This window comes from Chanodichthys erythropterus, chromosome 18 (genome assembly GCF_024489055.1).
Source record: "Chanodichthys erythropterus isolate Z2021 chromosome 18, ASM2448905v1, whole genome shotgun sequence".
In the NCBI taxonomy this organism is placed as follows: domain Eukaryota; kingdom Metazoa; phylum Chordata; class Actinopteri; order Cypriniformes; family Xenocyprididae; genus Chanodichthys; species Chanodichthys erythropterus.
Window position 1 is genome coordinate 36,843,375 of NC_090238.1, and position 23,343 is coordinate 36,866,717.

Sequence of the window (23,343 nt, forward strand, 5' to 3'; positions counted from 1 at the left end):
CACTAGAAGGAGATTGTCGCGGTTGTCGGGTGAGACGACTTAACGTTGTCGGAAAGGTGAGTAAGGTTATAATCGTTAACGAAAACGAACAAAAAAAAAACGAAAACTAGATGGGAAAAAACATCGTCGTTAACTAAAATAAAAATAAAAACAAGGCATTACAAAAAAACGATAACTAACCAAAACTGTAATGTGTGTTTGGCAAAACTAACTAAAATAAAATAAAATTATAGATTAAATGTCCTTAGTTTTCGTCTTTGTCAATGTCTTTCATAGAGCAAACGTTCAGCTACATTTAATTTCCCTGCGTCTCTCACTCACGCGTCTCTCTCACATACTCGATTGGTAGGGGAGTGCCCTTTTTTAGGTCAGAGCAACTGCCCCTCAAAATTCCTGTGCACGTCCCTGATAACAATTCACAAAGAGAATTTATATTTATATAGGACCAGTCAAAAGTTTGGAAACATTACTATTTTTAATGTTTTTGAAAGAAGCCTCTTATGCTCATTGAAATAAATTGATCAAAAATACAGAAAAAAACAGTAATTTTCTGAAATATTATTACAATTTAAAATAATGGTTTTCAATTTTGATATAATTTAAAATATAATTTATTTTTACGATGCAAAGCTGAATTTTCAGCATCATTACTCCAGTCTTCAGTGTCACATGATCCTTCAGAAATCATTCTAATATGATGATTTGTTTTTATAACCTGTGATCATTTTTAAGGATTATTTGATGAATAAAAATAATAATAATAAAAAAGAACAGTATTTATTTAAAATAAAAATCTTTTGTAACAATATACACTACCATTCAAAAGTTTGGGGTCCGTAATTTTTTTTCTTTCTTTTTTTGGAAAGGAATTAATACTCTTATTCAGCTCGGATGTGTTAAATTGATAAAAAAGTGATAGTAAAGATTTATATGGTTAGAAAAGATTTCTATTTTGAATAAATGCTGTTCTTTTTAACTTTTTATTCGTATTTCCAACATCGATAAATGAGTGTCAAATCAGCATATTACATATGATTTCTGAAGGATCATGTGACACTGAAGACTGGAGTAACGATGCTGAAAATTCAGCTTTGCATCACAGAAATAAATTACAGTTTAAAGAATATTAAAATAGAAAGCCATTATTTTAAATTGTAATAATATTTCACATTTTTTCCTGTTTTTCCTGTATTTTTGATCAAATAAATGCAGGCTTGATGAGCAGAAGAGACTTCTTTCAAAAACATTATACATATATATATATATATATATATATATATATATATATATATATATATATATATGTGTGTACACACACACACGCATTAAAGCAAAACTTCACTCCATCACTACTAGGTTCTATATAGATAATGTGTAACATAGAACCCTATAAAAAGTTCTAATTGGAATCCTTATAAAATAGAACCCTTTCTATTCAATAGAACAATTTCTTGTGTATGCCTTTGCCAAAAAAAAGCGATTGGCTTTTTCAATTTAAGGGCGGGGCTTCCATTCTTCAGCTGGCATATCGATCGCTGTGATTGCTCTTGTTCATTATTCTGTGAGGGCTCCGTCTCCTGCTCATACCGTCTCTGGTGTTGTGTATTATTAATCATGAGCAACATCTATTTTCATATGAGAGTCACCGGCAGCTAGTTTTCTGCTATTGACTGGATAAGACATTCCCCCAGACATTTCATTAGAATTATCTCCTGCTTTGACATCCCGTGTCAAGGAGCAGGTTACTGTTCTCATTTTTAGAATTCACTGACAGAAGTTCATTTCGTTTAAACAGATAAAATGCCATGCGTTTCCTCAGGGGCGACGTCATTGTCTAGCGCTCGCTTTGTCTGACGGCCTCCGATGAGTCAGAGGTGGGAATATATTTGACTCCGAGGACAGTTCAGGACTGTTGGTTCGGAGCAACGAAGATGAATCCGGGAATGTGGCTGAGCCTTATAATTAAAAACAAAATATATCTCATTGATTACTTCTTTATCTCCAGCGAACCTCAAACGGCATTGAAAATGAGGGTCACGGCAGCACCTTTTTGTTGGCCGTTTGGAATCCTCCGGGGCTCCAAATGCTCATAAAAATGTGGGGAGTTTGTGCTGGTTTGTAACTAATCTCACTGTCCCCAGCCAGAGGCAAAGAGGACACTTCCATAGATATACAAAATAGCATTTTATTCCTGCCCACCCTGAGCCATATATACTGCATACTAATAGTCAGAGCTTCACTATAAACAGGCCGCTCTCGGCATCCTCTCATAAATGACAGACAGAAAATTAACAAAAAGATTTGTGATCAGTTTTGCAACCGAGTCCATACCGGAGGAGCATGTTTTTGCTCTTCCAAAGCTCAGGAGACTCAGCTTCATTATGCATTTAATTGTTTATTCAACATGAAATGACATTCCATTTTGGCTTCCATGGTGTGAAAATTCCATAATGAGAAAAATGTAAAGCGAAACTGGATTTTATACATTGGGATTTCGCAAGAGGGACATTTAACTGTCAACTTCATTTCCACAATGCATCACAACATACTTAGCAAACAACCTAGAATGAATGTTGTGTGCTTGTGCACTTTGTAGGAAACAAATTAGGAACACATCCGAGACACAAGGCCGTGAGGCAATATAACATGGAAATGGAAATGAAATGATATAAACTCAGAGTCTATGTGCAAATATGCTTTTAGTTTCAGCTCAGTATTGATCTTTATCATACCAAACTTCAGAAGCAAACTACATCAGTTTAGTTTTCATTGATAATTTGCACATGAATAGATTCATAACTTGAGGAATATAGTTCAGCCAGTGTCCCTTCATGACATTTACAACCTGTATGACTTTTGTTCTTCTTCCATGGAACACAGAAACTGGAAAAATACATAAACTACAGAAAATTAATGCACCATAAATATAGGACTGGGTAATAACTAAAATTATATTCTCTGTATGTTTTGATCTAATATATATATATTATATATATATATATATATATATATATATATATATATATATATATATATATATATATATATATATATATATATATAATTTAGCAACAAGTTCATAGTTCTAATGTAGGTTAATGATCACACAACAAATATTTATTATGTTTTATTTTTTAGATTATTTGTTTATTTTAATTTTACATTTTATGATTTAATTAAAGGTGCTATAGAGGATGTTTTGTTTTACACATTTTTGCAATATAACTTGAAACTGTCTTTACTAATTGATAAAAGACTATTTATTAGGTGCACTGAATTTATTAATTCAGAATTTATTAAATTCAGAATTTATTAATTTACTTTATTAATAAGCAATTTAATAAATGTTTATTGTTTAATTATTCATTAAACGTATTAATGTTCATTTCCAACATATTTTGGGTTCATTTTAAGCAAGCAATAAAGTATTTTTAAAAAATAGTTGAATTAAATAAAACTGACCAGCACGTTGAGCAAACATTTAACCCAACCGCTGGCTTAAAACAACCCAATCACTGGGTTAAAACAACCCAATCACTGGGCTAAAATAACCCAATCGCTGGGCTAAAACAACCTATTCACTGAGTTAAAACAACCCATTTGCTGGGTTAAAACAACCCGATCACTGGGCTAAAACAACCCAATCACTGAGTTAAAACAACCCATTCACTGGTGTAATAGACATGAAAGTGTTAATGGGTTTTTGTTTATGTCACGTGATCATGGTTGGGGTTCACAGGGTCACGTGTAAGAATGGGAATATAAGTCACCTGTTCACTGATTAATAGGAGGGAGAGGGGGTGAGCAGGGACAATGTATTTCTTTGTTGACCATAACTTTTGTACCATCCAGAAATACCAGTTTGTGCAATAAAAACAAAAGTCTATTAGAAGTACCTTTGCCTTACCGATATCATTTATGCGTCATCAATGCAGTCCCTGTTTTAGTCTCTCAGCGGCAAGAAAGGATATAGTAGCCGCTATAATATGTCAACAAAGAAACATTTTCAGCGGATGCGCCAAACGGATTAAGCCTACATGATCGCATCAAGGAGTAGGATTCTGCTCAACTAAAAGGAAAAGAATTCTACAGCCGCAAAACGACGCCAACGAAAATTGATCAGAAAAGCTCCGAAGAGAAGCATGCAAACAATCACCGCATAGGTAAGCCTGCTGGGCTTTGTACTAATCAGCTGTGTAGTTTTGGATTGCGCGCAGTTTGAATTGTGAACGTTGTTTATCTATTGGGGATGATCGCGCGGTTGTGCTGTTGTTTGTTGTTTGGCTTTAGTTGATTCTGTCCAGAGCTCTGGTGTTTAAAGTTTGTTTGGCGATCTGTTTGTTGAAAACAATGTTGCGATGTTTATGGAGTTGACTGCGTTTGATTTTGTGTCGCTGTGATGTTGTTGGAGAATTTGATGGCATATGCGAATATTGTGGACTTGTTTGAAAACAAGCAAATATGAGTGCTGATGATGTCATTGGCTTTGAAATGGATTGCGGTAAAAGAGAAACTAAACTCACTGCAAAGGCCTTGGCGAACAAAATTGAAAGCTTGCAAAAAGAACGAAAAACAAATGTAAATAAAATTTAAAGGGCTGATACCAGAGATGAAAAGTTTGATGAAAAGAAAGGAAAATGCTGCTCAAGTGCAAATTATGTTTAAAACTCTTGTTCAGCTTTGTGAAGATGCCAATAAGTTGCATGACATGGTTATTCCTCTACTTCCTGAAGATGAACAGGAAAAACAAAGTGAATGGTTCTTGAGTATTATGAAATACAGTAACACATTTAAAGATGCGGTTCAACATTGGTTGAGTGAACCAGAGGGATCATTGGAGAATGTTATTTCTGTTCAGTCAGGTGCTGGTGCTATGCAGGAAGAAGTTCCTAATCCTCAAGTGCTAGTCCATGTCTCATCCATTGTTTCATCAGATAATTTACAAGATGAAATTAATCCAAGTGACAGTGTATCAAATGTGGGGAGTAGAACATCTAAAAATAACAGTTTATCTGTGGGAAAAAGATCTGTGGTATCATCTACTTCTTCTGTACGTCTTAAAGCAGAGGCTGAGTTGGCTGCGTTAATGGCACAACAAAAATTGTTGAAAGATAAACATGAACTGGAAGATCAAGAGGAACATTTGCGAAAAAGAAAAGAACAACTTAATTTGGAGGGAGAAATTGCAATTCAAATGGCCAAACTGAATGTTTTGAAATCTCAGAGTGTGTCAAGCACTAATTCTGACCGTTCAGGAGGTAGACCTTGCAATTTAGTAAGAGAACAAAAGAAAACACAAAGTATTAACGCCAGTGCGAAATCATTTGTTCCTCAAGTGTCTGCAGGAGAAAAAGAACTGATTCATGAACGTTTGAAATCAGGAGCAAGGCCTAAAGAGAAAAGTGTACAACAACGGATATTCTCACAGCCTCATCCTGTAGCACAACATCCATCTAGATGCAATCCAGTGGAACGGAGATCACAAGGAACTGCATTAAATTCACATGTTGAATCTAATGATGAAGAGCAAAATAACATGTTGGGCATAATGAGAAAGCAAAATGAAATCACAACGCTATTGTTAAAACAGCAATGTTTATCATCTTTGCCCAAAAGAGATCTGAACGTGTTTGACGGTGACCCATTACAGTACCATGCATTCATGAGAGCGTTCATAAACAGTGTTGAAAGTAAGACTGATAACTACAGTGATTGCTTGTACTACCTTGAACAATATACTGTTGGTCATCCAAGGGATTTGATACAGAGTTGTCAGCAAATCGATCCTCAGAGGGGATACATCAAAGCTAAAACTTTGTTGCAGGAACATTTTGGCAATGAACAGAAAGTTGCTTCTGCTTATATGAATAAAGCTCTTTCATGGCCTCAAATTAAAGCTGAAGATGTGAATGCTTTACAGGAATACAGTCTTTTTCTTAGAGGCTGCGGTAATGTCATGGAGGAAGTGCAATATATGTCTGATTTGGACGTGCCTGCCAATATGATGACAATTATAAAGAAATTGCCCTACAGACTCAGGGATAAATGGAGAACAGTGGCTTGTGAACTACAAGAAAGACACAATCGAAGAGTTTCCTTCATTGATATTGTCCATTTTCTAGAACATCAAGTTAAAGTCATAACTGACCCAGTGTTTGGAAATATACAGGATGTTCCTGTAGCAACAAATAAAGATGTGAAAAGACCTAAATTACATTCTCGTCCTGGAATTAAAGGAACCAGCTTTGCTACCACTGTGGTCTCTGCAAGCAAAGAAAGTGAATTTGAAAATGCAGGAAAGAAAAAGGTTGGATTCGATAAGAAAGAATGTCTCTTCTGTAGAGGTGCGCACACATTGGGTATGTGTCCTCAGTTGGGAAAACAACACCACAAAGAGAAGATTGGCTTCTTGAAAGAAAGTGGAGTTTGTTTTGGCTGTTTGTGCATTGGGCACATCAGCAAAGAGTGCAGAAAACGTCTTTCTTGTGATGTTTGCGGCTTTAGACATCCAACTTTGCTGCATATCTTTCCCAAAGAAAAAGGAACGGATACAACTGAGAATAAATCAAAAATGGCAGTGGATGATGTTTTAGTATCTAGTGGTCTTACTGGGGCTGGTGATTATGATTGTAAACTCCCGATTGTTCCTGTACAGATCAAGGCCAATAAAGGCAGTAAAATTCTCACTACTTATGCCTTTTTGGATCAAGGGAGCACCGCTGTGTTTTGTACGGAGAGCCTAATGAGAAGACTCAATCTCACAGGAACCAAAGTGCGGATTCTTCTAAGAACTATGGGGCAAGAAAAGGTTGTGAGTAGTAATGTTATATCTGGAATGGAGGTAGCTGGCTTGAATGGAAATGACTTTTGTGAGTTACATCGAGTTTATACACAGGAAAGTATGCCTGTTCATCAGGGAAATATACCTCAAGAAAGGGATCTTCAAAGATGGCCCCATTTAAAGAGAGTTCATTTGCCTGAGATTAAGGCAGGGATTGAGCTGCTGATAGGGACAAATGTTCCTAAAGCATTGGAACCATTGGAGGTTATCCGCAGCAGGAATGATGGACCCTATGCAATCAGGACAATGTTGGGATGGACTGTGAATGGACCACTCTTTGGAGACAGTGAGAACACAATGGATGGTACTCGGCTAGATGTCACAGTCAATAGGATTTCAGTTGTGAATTTGGAAGACATGTGGCAACAGCAGTTTAAAATGGACTTCCCAGAATGTAGTCAAGATGAACAAATTGGTTATTCCAAAGAAGATCAAAAATTCTTGGAACTGGTGACAAATTCGGCTAAACTTGTTGATGGGCATTATGAGATTGGCTTACCTCTGAAAAAGAGAGTTTACATGCCAGACAACCGGAAAATCGTGGAGCAACGTGCTTTGCATCTGAAGAGAAGACTTCAAAAAGATTCGTTGTTTCTTGCTGACTATAAAACCTTCATGAAGGATATGATCTCCAAAGGTTATGCAGAGCAAGTGCCTGTAGAGGATATGACGCGTAATGATGGAAAGATCTGGTACATCCCACATCACGGTGTCTACCATCCCACAAAGAAGAAAATTCGTGTGGTATTTGATTGTGGAGCAAGTTTTCAGCAAACATCACTTAATGCTCAACTCCTGCAAGGACCAGACCTTACCAGCTCACTCATTGGAGTGGTGACAAGATTCAGAAAGGAACCAGTGGTAATCATGGCAGATGTGGAATCAATGTTCCATCAAGTAAGAGTACCAACAGATGATGTTGATTTGTTAAGGTTTCTTTGGTGGCCAGATGGGGACTTGAGTCAAGATTTAGTTGACTTTAGGATGCGGGTACACCTGTTTGGAGCAACATCATCTCCAAGCTGCGCAAACTTTGCTCTTAGGAAATGTGCTCAAGATCATAAGGAGCAGTTCAACAGGGAAACTGTAGATAAAATCCTACATTCCTTTTACGTTGATGATTGTTTGGTTTCAGTGGCTTCAATTGAACAAGCAATAACATTGTGTAAGGAGCTTGTAGCTATATGTGCCAAAGGTGGATTTAAACTCACAAAATGGATGAGTAACAGATCTCAAGTTCTGGATGTAGTACCTCTGGACCAAAGAGCAACGTTGGTGACAAACTTGAGCATGGATCGGGATTCTCCATCAGTTGAGAGAGTGTTGGGAGTGCAGTGGTGCATACAATCTGACGTATTCAAGTTCAAGATTGTAATCAGAGATAGATCTCTGACAAGAAGAGGAATCCTATCCATGATAAGTTCCATCTATGATCCATTGGGAATTGTAAGTCCTGTTGTGTTGTCTGCAAAAAAGATCTTGCAAGATATTTGCAAAGGAGATTTGGGATGGGATGATGTCTTGCCTGAATTGGTTGTTCAAAAATGGACCAGATGGTTGCAAGAACTTCACCATCTGGAAAGCTTTGAGCTTACAAGATGTTTAAAACCTCCAGACTTTGGTGACATCTCTACTGCACAGTTGCATCATTTTTCAGATGCGTGCAAGGATGGATATGGAACCGTGACATACTTAGTGTTACAAAATAGGCATTCTCAAGTACATTGTGCTTTTATCATGGGAAAATCAAGAGTAGCCCCAATGAAATCTGTTACCATCCCTCGTATGGAGCTCATTGCTGCTACAATGGCAAGCCGTATGGATGTGTTATGGAAGAAAGAACTGCATCTGCCACTTCAAGACTCCATCTTTTGGACAGATAGTGCTTCTGTTCTCAAATATATCAAGAATGAGACCTCACGATTTCGAATATTTGTAGCCAATCGGGTGACAGAAATCCTTAAGGCCTCACAAGCTATACAGTGGAGATATGTAGATACAGCAAGCAATCCAGCTGATGTTGCTTCCAGAGGATCAACTGTCAACATGTTTCTAAAAAACAAATCATGGGCATCAGGTCCAGCCTTTCTTCTTCGTCCTGACAGTGAGTGGCCTGTTAATCTCAATGAACTTGAAAAGTTTGAAGTGGATGACCCTGAGGTCAAGAAAGGCATTGAGATTAATTCTGTGCAGCTCAAAGAGGAGGATGATGTACTTTCAGGTTTTATCAATCACTATTCTTCTTGGTTCCAATTAAAGAAAGCAGTGGCTTGGATTTTGAGATTTAAGAATCTGCTTTTGTCTTTGAGTCAGAAGAGGAAACAACTGAGACATGCCTTTGCTGATTCTGATTTGAATGGACAGCAACAAAGTTCTGTGGAAAAAGAGATGGAGATTTTCAAAGGTCAACTTGAGCGATCTCACCTCTCAACAGAAGAACTAGAGACTGCTGAATTGAATATTATTAAACTCTCACAAGAAAAGATGTTTCCTGATGAGCTTGCTAGCCTGAAAAGAGGTGAAAGTGTAAAGAAAAGTAGCCACATTCATGGACTTTGTCCTGTTCTTGAAGATGTTTTGAGGGTTGGTGGACGATTAAGTAGGGCATCAATGCCTGAAGAATCCAAACATCCAGTTATTTTGGCCAAGAATTCTCACATCTCAGACATCATCCTGAGAAACATACACCAAGAGGTAGGACATGGTGGTCGTAATTATATATTATCTAAATTACGACAGAAATATTGGATTACTGGTGTAAGTACAGCAATAAGAAGAGTACTGTCCAAGTGCATCATCTGTCGAAAACTGAATTCACTTCCAGGATGCCAACAGATGGCGGATTTACCATCAGAAAGAGTCACTCCGAATGAACCTCCTTTTACCCGGGTTGGGGTAGATTATTTTGGACCTTTTGAGGTAAAGAGCAGAAGAAGCATTGTGAAAAGGTATGGAGTAATTTTCACCTGTTTAGCCATACGAGCCATACATATTGAAGTGGCACCTTCCTTGGACACAGATTCTTTCATAAATGCACTCCGCCGTTTCACTGCAAGACGTGGACAAGTCAAGGAGCTTCGTTCTGATAATGGAAAGAACTTTGTTGGAGCAGAACGTGAACTAAGAGTTGCCATAAAGGAATGGAATCAGTGTAAAATCAATGATGTCCTCCTTCAGAAAGGAATTAAATGGATGTTTAACCCCCCAACTGGATCACATTATGGAGGGGCATGGGAGAGGTTAATCAGATCTGTGCGGAAAGTGCTGAATTCTACCTTAAAGTTGCAGAATCTGGATGAAGAAGGGCTACACACCGTTCTTTGCGAAGTGGAAGCTATCCTTAATGGCCGTCCAATCACCAAGGCATCCACAGACCCAAGTGACTTAGAAGTATTAACACCTAACCATTTGTTGCTTCTGAAAACTTCACCTTCGTTACCACCTGGAGAATTCAAAAAGGATGATGTTTATGCTCGGAAACGATGGAAACAGGTCCAGTACATGTCAGATTTGTTCTGGAAGAGATGGGTTCAAGAGTACCTACCGCAGCTTCAAGAACGTCAGAAATAGTCAAGAGTCAAACGCAATTTTAAAATAGGAGACATAGTGCTTATAGTGGATAACACGGCACCTCGAAACTCTTGGATTATGGGACGCATAGTACAAACCTTTCCAGACAGAAGAGGATTTGTGCGTCATGTGCAAGTTAAAACAAAAAGCAGCTGTCTGGACAGACCCATAACCAAGGTCTGTCTTCTACTAGAAGCAGAAGATGGATGACTTGTTGACATTTTCTTTGACTTTGACATTGACCTATGAACTTGACAGAGAAAATGGAAAGAATACTTTACTGAACACTATTTTTGCATCACTTTTCAAGATTTTTTGCCTTTTTTGGAAGAAGAAATGGACATTTATATGATGTTACTGAAGTATTAATTTGATAAATTCATGTCTCTAATTAATAATAATGTAATTATTATTTGATAATAATTAGGGGCTGGAATGTAATAGACATGAAAGTGTTAATGGGTTTTTGTTTATGTCACGTGATCATGGTTGGGGTTCACAGGGTCACGTGTAAGAATGGGAATATAAGTCACCTGTTCACTGATTAATAGGAGGGAGAGGGGGTGAGCAGGGACAATGTATTTCTTTGTTGACCATAACTTTTGTACCATCCAGAAATACCAGTTTGTGCAATAAAAACAAAAGTCTATTAGAAGTACCTTTGCCTTACCGATATCATTTATGCGTCATCAATGCAGTCCCTGTTTTAGTCTCTCAGCGGCAAGAAAGGATATAGTAGCCGCTATAACTGGGTTAAAACAACCCAATCGCTGGGCTAAAACAGCCCATTCACTGAGTTAAAACAACCCATTCGCTGGGTTAAAACAACCCAATCGCTGGGCTAAAACAACCTATTCACTGAGTTAAAACAACCCATTTGCTGGGTTAAAACAACCCGATCGCTGGGCTAAAACAACCCATTCACAGAGTTAAAACAATCCAATTGCTGGGCTAAAACAACCCATTCACTGAGTTAAAACAACCCGATCGCTGGGCTAAAACAACCCAATTGCAGGGCTAAAACATCCCAATTGCTGGGCTAAAACAACCTATTCACTGAGATTAAACAACCCATTCGCTGGGTGAAAACAACCCAATCGCTGGGCTAAAACAACCCAATTGCTGGGCTAAAACAACCCAATTGCTGGGCTAAAACAACCTATTCACTGAGATAAAACAACACATTCGCTGGGTTAAAACAACCCAATCGCTGGGCTAAAACAACCCATTCACTGAGTTAAAACAACCCATTCGCTGGGTTAAAACAACCCAATTGCTGGGCTAAAACAACCCAATCACTGAGTTAAAACAATCCAATCGCTGGGCTAAAACAATCCATTCACTGAGTTAAAACAACCCAATCACTGGGCTAAAACAACCCAGTCGCTGGGCTAAAACAACCTAATCGCTGGGCTAAAACAACCCAATCACTGAGTTAAAACAATCCAATCGCTGGGCTAAAACAACCCATTCACTGAGTTAAAACAACCCAATTGCTGGGCTAAAACAACCCATTCACTGAGTTAAAACAACCCAATTGCTGGGCTAAAACAACCTATTCACTGAGATAAAACAACCCAATTGCTGGGTTAAAACAACCCAATTGCTGGGCTAAAACAACCTATTCACTGAGTTAAAACAACCCATTTGCTGGGTTAAAACAACCCAATTGCTGGGCTAAAACAACCTATTCACTGAGATAAAACAACCCAATTGCTGGGCTAAAACAACCCATTCACTGAGTTAAAACAACCCATTCGCTGGGCTAAAACAACCTATTCACTGAGTTAAAACAACCCAATCACTGGGCTAAAACAACCCAGTCGCTGGGCTAAAACAACCCAATCGCTGGGCTAAAACAACCCAATCACTGAGTTAAAACAATCCAATTGCTGGGCTAAAACAGCCCATTCACTGAGTTAAAACAATCCATTCGCTGGGTTAAAACAACCCAATCGCTGGGCTAAAACAATCTATTCACTGAGTTAAAGCAACCCATTTGCTGGGTTAAAACAACCCGATCGCTGGGCTAAAACAACCCATTCACTGAGTTAAAACAATCCAATTGCTGGGCTAAAACAGCCCATTCACTGAGTTAAAACAACCCATTCGCTGGGTTAAAACAACCCAATTGCTGGGCTAAAACAACCCAGTCGCTGGGCTAAAACAATCCAATCGCTGGGCTAAAACAACCCATTCACTGAGTTAAAACAATCCATTCGCTGGGTTAAAACAACCCGATCGCTGGGCTAAAACAACCCATTCACAGAGTTAAAACAATCCAATTGCTGGGCTAAAACAACCCATTCACTGAGTTAAAACAACCCATTCGCTGGGTTAAAACAACCCAATTGCTGGGCTAAAACAACCCATTCACTGAGTTAAAACAACCCAATCACTGGGCTAAAACAACCCAATTGCTGGGCTAAAACAACCTATTCACGGAGATAAAACAACCCATTCGCTGGGTTAAAACAACCCAATCGCTGGGTTAAAACAACCCAATCACTGAGTTAAAACAATCCAATTGCTGGGCTAAAACAGCCCATTCACTGAGTTAAAACAATCCATTCGCTGGGTTAAAACAACCCAATCGCTGGGCTAAAACAATCTATTCACTGAGTTAAAACAACCCATTTGCTGGGTTAAAACAACCCGATCGCTGGGCTAAAACAACCCATTCACAGAGTTAAAAAAATCCAATTGCTGGGCTAAAACAACCCATTCACTGAGTTAAAACAACCCATTCGCTGGGTTAAAACAACCCAATTGCTGGGCTAAAACAACCCAGTCGCTGGGCTAAAACAATCCAATCGCTGGGCTAAAACAACCCATTCACTGAGTTAAAACAATCCATTCGCTGGGTTAAAACAACCCGATCGCTGGGCTAAAACAACCCATTCACAGAGTTAAAACAATCCAATTGCTGGGCTAAAACAACCCATTCACTGAGTTAAAACAACCCATTCGCTGGGTTAAAACAACCCAATTGCTGGGCTAAAACAACCCATTCACTGAGTTAAAACAACCCAATCACTGGGCTAAAACAACCCAAATGCTGGGCTAAAACAACCTATTCACGGAGATAAAACAACCCATTCGCTGGGTTAAAACAACCCAATCGCTGGGTTAAAACAACCCATTCGCTGGGTTAAAACAACCCAATCGCTGGGTTAAAACAACCCAGTCGCTGGGCTAAAACAACCTAATCGCTGGGCTAAAACAGCCCAATCGCCGAGTTAAAACAACCCAATTGCTGGGCTAAAACAACCCATTCACTGAGTTAAAACAACCCAATTGCTGGGCTAAAACAACCCAATTGCTGGGCTAAAACAACCTATTCACTGAGATAAAACAACCCATTCGCTGGGTTAAAACAACCTATTCACTGAGTTAAAACAACCCATTTACTGAGTTAAAACAACCCAATCACTGGGCTAAAACAACCCAATTGCTGGGCTAAAACAACCCATTCACTGAGATAAAACAACCCATTCGCTGGGTTAAAACAACCTATTCACTGAGTTAAAACAACCCATTTGCTGGGTTAAAACAACCCATTCGCTGGGCTAAAACAACCTATTCACTGAGTTAAAACAACCCATTCGCTGGGTTAAAACAACCCAATTGCTGGGCTAAAACAACCTATTCACTGAGATAATACAACCCATTCGCTGGGCTAAAACAACCCAATCACTGAGTTAAAACAACCCATTTGCTGGGTTAAAACAACCTACTCACTGAGTTAAAACAACCCATTTGCTGGGTTAAAACAACCCGATCGCTGGGCTAAAACAACCCATTCACTGAGTTAAAACAACCCAATTGCTGGGCTAAAACAACCCAATTGCTGGGCTAAAACAACCTATTCACTGAGTTGAAACAACCCATTCGCTGGGTTAAAACAACCTATTCACTGAGTTAAAACAACCCAATCACTGGGCTAAAACAACCCATTCACTGAGTTAAATCAACCCAATCGCTGGGCTAAAACAACCCAATAGCTGGGCTAAAACAACCCAATCACTGAGTTAAAACAACCCATTTACTGAGTTAAAACAACCCAATCACTGGGCTAAAACAACCCAATTGCTGGGCTAAAACAACCCAATCACTGAGTTAAAACAACCCATTTACTGAGTTAAAACAACCCAATCACTGGGCTAAAACAACCCAATTGCTGGGCTAAAACAACCTACTCACTGAGTTAAAACAACCCATTTGCTGGGTTAAAACAACCCAATCACTGGGCTAAAACAACCCAATTGCTGGGCTAAAACAACCCAATCACTGAGTTAAAACAACCCATTTACTGAGTTAAAACAACCCAATCACTGGGCTAAAACAACCCAATTGCTGGGCTAAAACAACCTACTCACTGAGTTAAAACAACCCATTTGCTGGGTTAAAACAACCCGATCGCTGGGCTAAAACAACCCATTCCCTGAGTTAAAACAACCCATTCGCTGGGTTAAAACAACCAATTCGCTGGGTTAAAACAACCCCAATTGCTGGGCTAAAACAACCCATTCGCTGGGTTAAAACAACCCAATTGCTGGGTTTGTCATTTTCAACCCAACTTGGGTTGCCCAGCCATAAAAGTATCATAAAAGTCCATACGACTCATGCACCATGATTTGATGTCATTGGGTCTCATTCATGAAACATTGGTAAATATACGAGTAAATATGTGAGTGATTTGAGCGTAAAGAGACCTTCCCGAAAAATTCTTCTCCTGATTCGCAAATAGCCTACTTCGTAAACGTCAGAAGTGATAGTGAAATGTGTGTGTGTTAATGAATTCCAGTCAGTCGTAAATGGGACGCGCGTGCACGCTCATTCTCAATTACCATAAATCCCGCCCATTAAATCCGACTGACAACTATATATGAGCATCATATTATGACACCAAACCAAGGATTTTGGCCACACGATTTACACAAAAATTTGTTCTGCTCGTGTTTCATGAATGAGACCCAATGAGTGTAAACGACATTGATTTTTGGGTGAACTATTTGTATAATTGTCTATTTTCATCAGTTGCTCATATTGTTAGGTCTTTACGCTTTCATTTCATGAATATATAATAATGCTTCTAAATTGAACAGATTCTGAGCAAATTGGTTTAGAAACACTTCTATATACAATAATCTCTCTCTCTTACACACACAGATTCCCAAGGATGATAAACTGTCCAGAAACAAAAGCTGTCTTCCGTTTTTCCGTTCTTCACCCGCCTGCCTAAATGGCCAGACAGACGCACTACACGTTCGACAACAGATGAATTCAGTCACGTCCTTCATAGACGCGTCAACCGTCTACGGCCATTCGGCAGACCTCGAGAAAATCCTCCGAAACCTCTCTGGCTCTGACGGGCTGCTGGCTGTCAATAGTAAATACACAGATGAGGGCCGGCCGTACTTGCCCTTTGTCTCTGTCCAGCCATCCGCGTGCCTCCAGGATCCCGGGTCAGAGCGGGTCGAGTGTTTCACGGCAGGTGACAGCAGGGTAAACGAGATCTTGCCCCTGTCTGTCCTCCACACGCTCTGGGTGAGAGAACACAACCGGCTGGCCAAACACCTGACACAACTCAACCCTCACTGGGGGTCAGAGGTCATCTACCAGGAGACACGCAAAATCATTGGAGCACTGCATCAGGTAACAGACACTGCTACACTGTGAAAAAACTGCTTTAACGACCATTTGAAGACTTGTATTAGTGCATTCCTTTTAAAAAAAAATACTATAGTCATTTTTTTGTTAATTGCAGCACAGAATCACAAGTGATTAAAAAATATTTTTGAACTCACAAATGATGCATGCACTGATAATGCAGGAATAAAAATGATCCTGATGCTGAAGTAGCCAACTGTCACTATATTTTTTTTTTTATTTAGCACAGGTGAAAACATTCGTCCAGACTCAGAACGAAGTTTTTTCTTCAGCGGAGACAATGAGACCCAAAACTGCGGACATTTAAAATCAGTAATTGCCCATCAGAGGGCACGTTTGTCAGGCAGAAGTAATTTATGGAATATAATTAGCATAAATTTACACAGGAAGTCAAAGTTTCATTGTGCATCATCAAAGAAATGATTTATGTTAAAACACTGCAGTAGGAGGCATTTCCCCTCCAGACAGGAAGTTTTCATTTTGAATGAACAGCTGATAAGTGATATATTATAATATATATAATATATATATATATATATATATATAATATATAATATATATATCTATAAAAAATGTAAAATTAAAACTGCATGTAGGTGGAAAGAAATCATTGTCTTATGGAGTGAGTCATTCATTCAATCGATTCATTCAAACAGCTGATTCATTCAGGAACGAAGCATCTAACATTGAATCATTCATTTAAGCGTTTCATTTAAAAGGACTGATTAATTCAGTAACGAAACACTGCCATGTGTTTCTTAGAGACACAAAACAGTGCCGTTGTTTCAAAAACAGGCAATCTTGTGTATAAAAGGCCACTAATTAAGTAAGTCACTTAATATTAGCTTCTTGTTTACTGAACTGTTGTATAAAATCAATATCATATTTGTAATCGTGCTGATATTTGGAGAAAAAACAGCACTCTTCTTGTAATACTGATTAACATCAAATTATATAAATATCATTAAAAAAAGCTAAAAAGTCATGTACTAGACTAAACTCTCTGGGTGTGTTTTTGTTTGATTTTTGTAAAGTGAGTGAGGGACACACTCGATAATGTCAGATCACACATCGTTGAAACAACAATTATGATAATGACAATATATACCAATAGTGAGAATATGATTGCAGGTTATCACTTTTTACAGTGTAAAATGAACTTCACCAGATTGTGTCCTGAAAATGCCCTGTACAATTCCTTTATTTAAAGTGAATCCTCTCATATAGAGATTGTTGAGTTCACAGTGATCAGGATCTGAGGTTTATTGTTTATATGTCGGTACAGTGACAGCGGTTAATCTCTCAACACTGTTGCTCCCAGTCATATGGTATTTTTCTCTCATTTGAAAGTGTCCAATTAAAGACTAATCTACAGTTTCAGAAACATTTTGAGCTTCAGGGGTTGAAAACTCCTTTATATTAGTGCAGTTTTGTACCGCAGTATGTTTGCCTGACAGCTGCTTCAATCAGTGGAGGAGGAATGGCTCATGTTTTTAACCTATGTCTTATGATTCAGAGCAGTGTTGTTTTAGTATCATTGAGACATATACTGTTATAGTTTATATTAATATTTTGAATTTTTTATTTTTTATTTTACCTGTATATTTTCTGTTTTCATTTAAAGTTTTAGTAATTTTGTTGTTGTTGTTTTGTTTTGTTTTTTTGTATTTTTTTTTAATATGTCCATATAGTTTTTATTAATTATTTTTAATTAATTTTAGTTTGAGTTATTTTAGTACATCAAGTTAAACCAAATAAAAATGAGAAATGTTGCCTTGTCAAAATATTTAAATATGTATTTTTATATTTTATTTTATTTCAATTACAATTTATTTTATTTCAAGTAACAGAAGTTATTTATGGTATTACTTTATTTTTAAAGTTTTAGTAATTTTGTAGTGTTTTTTTTATCATTTTTATTAGTTTTTATGTCTAACATAAAACAAAAAATAATATTAATAATAATTATTATTATTGTTAATTAGTTGTAATAATAATAATAATAATATGTTTTTGTTTTTATTGCATATTTAAAAAACTAAATATTATTGTTATGTTTTTTAACATGTCTAACAAAGAACAAAAGTGTAATTGTTATTATTATTATTTATATTATTCATACTATTATTTTTTGTTTTTAAACATGTCAAAAACACAAAATAATAATCATTATTATTAGTATTTATTATTACAATCATTAATTAGTATTTTTATAACATGTCTAACAAAAAACAAATATTAAATGTCTACATAATATTTATTCATTTTATAAATGTATAATTAATAGTATTAGTTATTTTAGTACATCAAATTAAATCAAATCTGTATAAAACTATGTAAACTAGAATAAAGGGGGTAATACTGTATCTTTAAAAATAAATAGCAGATGATGTAATTTAGTTTTGCAATCGAAGCAGTATATACTCGGAACACAACAACAACAACAACAACAACAACAACAAAAACATTACTGGATGTCTTTGCATAAAAATGAAAACTCATGTAATGAACAAAATAATGTTCATTTTAAGATTTGTCATTAAGGTGTTGATTAGAAAGGGGTGCGCATGCATTTTATCTATTAATAAAAGTTACAGTAGGCTATACAGAATGCAGTTAAATTATTAGCCTGATGAATGTGGCGGCACCGCTCTATTTCTGACAGCAAAACAGTTTCGCCACACTGGGCAGAGAAGAAATTTAGGGATTAAAGGCCTTGAGCCGTGGATGTAAAGCCCTCCTCCTCTCCGAGCGGTCCTCGCCGAATCAAAGAGACATTTGATCGCTCTCACAAGCATCTCTAAGGTTGAATGCTGCCCGGGTCCCATAAATTAAAGTGGCAGAGAAAGTGACTCTAAAGTAGTACAGAATCCAAGGAAATGGCACACATCAAACGGAGCGCAGTGTTTTAACAAAGTCCCGCAGGGGCCGACTTCACACAACCAGTAAAAACAGTTTCCAGTCCGCGGCGGTGAAGCTGCTGTATTACGGTTTTATGGACAGCGGGTTTTGATTTATACGTCCCCTCCGTGGAGGGCCGGCCGTCAGTCAGACATGCTTTTGAAACCCAGCTGTAACATCTCTGTGCGGGGTGCAGCGCTTCTCGAGGTGAAATGCTGGACTATTTTCATAAACAGCGATAAGACTGGATGAATTTCTGAGGCGTATCACAGGGAGAAAGAGCCGTACAATCTCATCTTATCTCCAGGCACAGGATGTCCCAAACGACCATCTCGCAGAGCTGAGTACATGTACAATATCCCCCATAGACGAGTCCCATTCGCATTAGTGAGCAAATGAACCGTGCGCTTCTCAAATTTGCATCTATAGATTTCAGAATCAGAGTATCATTTAGCAGATCTCTGGATTTTGCACCCCGGGGCACATAGAAGTGTGTTCAGAATTACAATTTTGTAGCTTTTCATTTTATGCTGTCCTGGAAAAGATGCTAAATCGTTCAAGCAAATCTGCAAAATGCATTAAATCTGTTCCAAAACCTAGTGAGCATCCTACCTAGACAGACAATCTGTAGTCCCCCTGTAGTCAACTCATCATTATTCACCAAATTGACATATTTGAACATTTTTCCTGTGAAAAAAAAAAAAAAAAATTCTTCATGCCTTAAAATACCTTTAATGTAACTCTACACCCTTGCCTCATTTAGTATACGCAGATCAATGAATATGCAAATTAGCCCCGCCTCCACTCGCTCACACCAGCTCGGAGATCTCACTGAGGTAAACGCTGCACAATGGTATCGCTCTTTACAACGTCGGACACATAACGGTAATTATTATTAAGGCCTTTTGCTTGGCGTTATCAAATAGCTAATAATGTGTTGCTAATGTTACACAAACCATGTTCACATTCACGATTCAGACATGAATCAGTATCCTTACAAACGCTCTGAATGACTCAGAACGTCAGTGGAGAAAGGCATATAGTTCATCATAACATCGCTATATATATCATACACCCGCCATATTGCTAAAAATGCAGATTTTTCATATCAACAGAAAAATATACCAGGATAACCTGGCTTTTCTTGAGAATCCCCTGCTAATTCGCCGTTAATTATATGCTAAAACCCGCCGGCACGTTGACGTGATTGGTTACAAGGTAGTTTGTGACATCACAAACACCAGCCATTTCAAACCGAGACTGTCTTTGGTTTACTGCAGTTTTAAAGAGAAAATACTCAGCAATGGTGTTGACATATGAATTTGCACATTGTTTGTCTTAAAGCATATTAAAAACACCACATAGACATAAACAACATTAAAAACTTGAATTTAAGCCCTGAGTATACTTTGTTTTTTTATGCGTAAACGAATGCACAGCCTTGCAAAGTATACTTCATTTGACGCATACACACAGGTGTTCAATCTCTCGCCACGAGTTACAACCCATGTAAATGTCTTTGTATTCTGTCATGCAAGAGTTGTACAAATGATGGTACTTTCTGACCTCTTCTCACAATCTCTCGTCTATGTAGGCCTCCATCGTCGCTGTAGCTCGCATGTGTTCCGTTCTGTTCTGTTTATGCAGTTTTTCTTTGACTGTCTTGTGAATCGATGCCCCCAGTGCCCCTGTCACAGACACGTCAGGTTCCACCTCACTGCAGTACCCACGCACTCAATCACCAGCCTTCTAATCACCGCCACCTGCACGTCATTACCCTGCAATCACCAGCACTATAAAGCCACCACACTCACACACACTCACTGTCCGGTCTCGTTCGCACTACATGATATGTATGCTTACCTTAAGGACTCCCTAACTACTTACCCTTCCTGCTCCAGCGATCTCCTTCATCTCCTTCGTCTCCTGGTCTCCCCGTGTGCAAACCTACCTGTGTGTGTGAGTGTCTCCATCGTCTCCCTCAACTGCATCTCTCATCCATCATCTGCAAGTTGAAAAGGACAGTATTATACCCTATTCATCTCTCATCACGCCATATCTGCCTGTTATCATTCTGTGCTCTACTGTTTGCAAATAAATACTTAACTGGATTGCTTCTACTTCAGTCTCCGTGTCTCTGTTGTAACAGAAGACCGGACCACAACAACTTCACAGTATGAGCACCAACGACCCGTTTCAAGAGCTCGTGGACACGCTGCGCCGAGCACTCACACCACAGCTATCGTCATCTTCCTCTGGCAACGCTTCCACTCCAGCACCAGCCAGCACCGCTTCCTCACCTGCATTCACCGCCAGTCCCATGGCCAAACCGGCGCCCTACTCTGGATCGGCGGAGGAATGCAGCGGATTCCTTCTCCAATGCGAACTGGTCCTGGAGATGCAGCCGCAATTCTAGACCACCGACACGGCTAAAATAGCGTTCATCATCTCGCAATTGCAAGGTAAGGCCCTGCAATGGGCAGACTCTCTGTGGACTCAAAAGGGCCCTGTGGTCAGATCTTACTCGGCGTTCGTCTCTCACTTCCGAGAGGTCTTCGGGAGACCTCTGACGGATTCATCGACTGGTGAGAAACTCTATAATCTAAAACAACGTAATCTCTCTGTTAACGAATATGCCTTGCAGTTCCGAACGCTAGCCGCCACCAGCGGATGGAATGAACAAGCTCTCATCACATCATTCCGTCAGGGGTTGGAACCCAATATGCGGCTGCATCTCGCTGCATACGAGGACTCCATTGGACTGGAACGCTTCATCCAACTCGCCATTCGCGTGGGGTCCCGTATGCAGTCGTGTCTCCTAGAGCACCAGGGCCAGTCAACCATCACCAACCTCCTCCGTCGGTCCGAACCCGTCAGCTCTCCAGAACCAGCCACCGAACCCATGCAGATTGATCATTCTCGTCTCACCACTAATGAGAGACAAAGAAGGCTGACCCTGAACTTATGTTTATATTGCGGATTACCGGGGCATGTCATCTCCACATGCCCAACCCGTCCTCCTCGGCCCGTGGTGAGTGCAATTTTTCCCTCTATCCAAAAAATGAAACCACTCACTACTGTTGTAATCCTTACTGCTGCAAACACCTCTGTTCCAGTGGTGGCGCTCCTCGACTCAGGGTCAGCAGGAAATTTCATCTCTGGTGCCCTATGCCGACAACTCAACCTCAAAGTCTCCCCGTCTCCGACTAGCTATCAAATCCACTCCATCACGGGCAAACCCCTGAGCCGTAAGAACATCCGTCATTATGTGGGACCTCTTCAACTCTGTGTCGGCATCCTGCACTCGGAGAAGGTACATCTGCTGGTTCTGGAGGAATCCACTGCTGACGTGGTTCTAGGGCGCCCGTGGCTGGAACAACACAATCCCACCATCTCTTGGCGCACGGGCGAAATCCTGAAGTGGGGCGATCACTGCTTTCCCGACTGTTTCCCAGCGCTTCCTGTTCCAACGTCTCCACTCTCCAAGTCTCTCTCCATGAACGCCACCTCTATCGAAAGCCCTGTCGAGAAACGCTCCGTGGATGTTCCCCCGGACTACGCCCTTCAGTGATGTATTCTGCCCGCAGCGCGCCTCCAAACTTCCTCCACACCGGCCATGGGACTGTGCCATCGATCTGCTACCGGGTGAACCAGTGCCTAGGGGACGCATTTACCCCCTATCACTACCGGAGGAGAAGGCCATGGAGGAATACATCAAAGAGGCACTCGAACAGGGATACATCCGCCCGTCTACTTCCCCTGCTGCTTCAAGCTTCTTTTTTGTGGCAAAGAAGGACGGAGGCTTGAGGCCCTGCATCGACTACCGTGCCCTCAACAAAATTACTGTCAAATTCCGCTACCCACTTCCCCTCGTCCCAGCGGCCCTGGAACATCTCCGCGGTGCCACTGTGTTCACCAAGTTGGACCTCCGCAGCGCGTACAACCTCATCCGGATACGTGAGGGGGACGAGTGGAAGACCGCCTTTGTCACGCCCACCGGACACTATGAATATCTCGTCATGCCGTATGGCCTAGTCAACGCCCCTCCGTATTCCAGGATTTCATTCACGAGGTGCTCCGGGAGTATCTCCACAAGTTCGTTCTGGTATATATTGATGACATCCTCATCTACTCCCGGAGCTTGGCCGAACATCGCCACCACGTTGCGGAGGTCCTTCAACGCTTACGACAGTTCCACCTCTTCCTAAAAGCTGAGAAGTGCTCTTTCCACCAACCCTCCGTACAGTTTCTAGGATACATAATTGACCACAGTGGCATCCGGATGGACGAGGGGAAGGTCACCGCTATCCAGTCCTGGCCCACTCCATCAACTATCAAAGAGCTCCAACGATTCCTAG

General features: G+C 39.6%; 1 protein-coding gene across 1 annotated transcript in view; it reads left to right on the forward strand.

The window, feature by feature from the left end:
* The window catches only part of tpo (thyroid peroxidase), a 55,882-nt gene that overhangs the window by 16,849 nt on the left and 15,690 nt on the right, over nt 1–23,343 (forward strand). Inside the window, exon 6 of the mRNA XM_067366933.1 lies at nt 15,584–16,069. Within this exon, the coding sequence (XP_067223034.1) occupies nt 15,584–16,069 (486 nt within the window). The remainder of the gene's footprint in view (nt 1–15,583; nt 16,070–23,343) is intronic.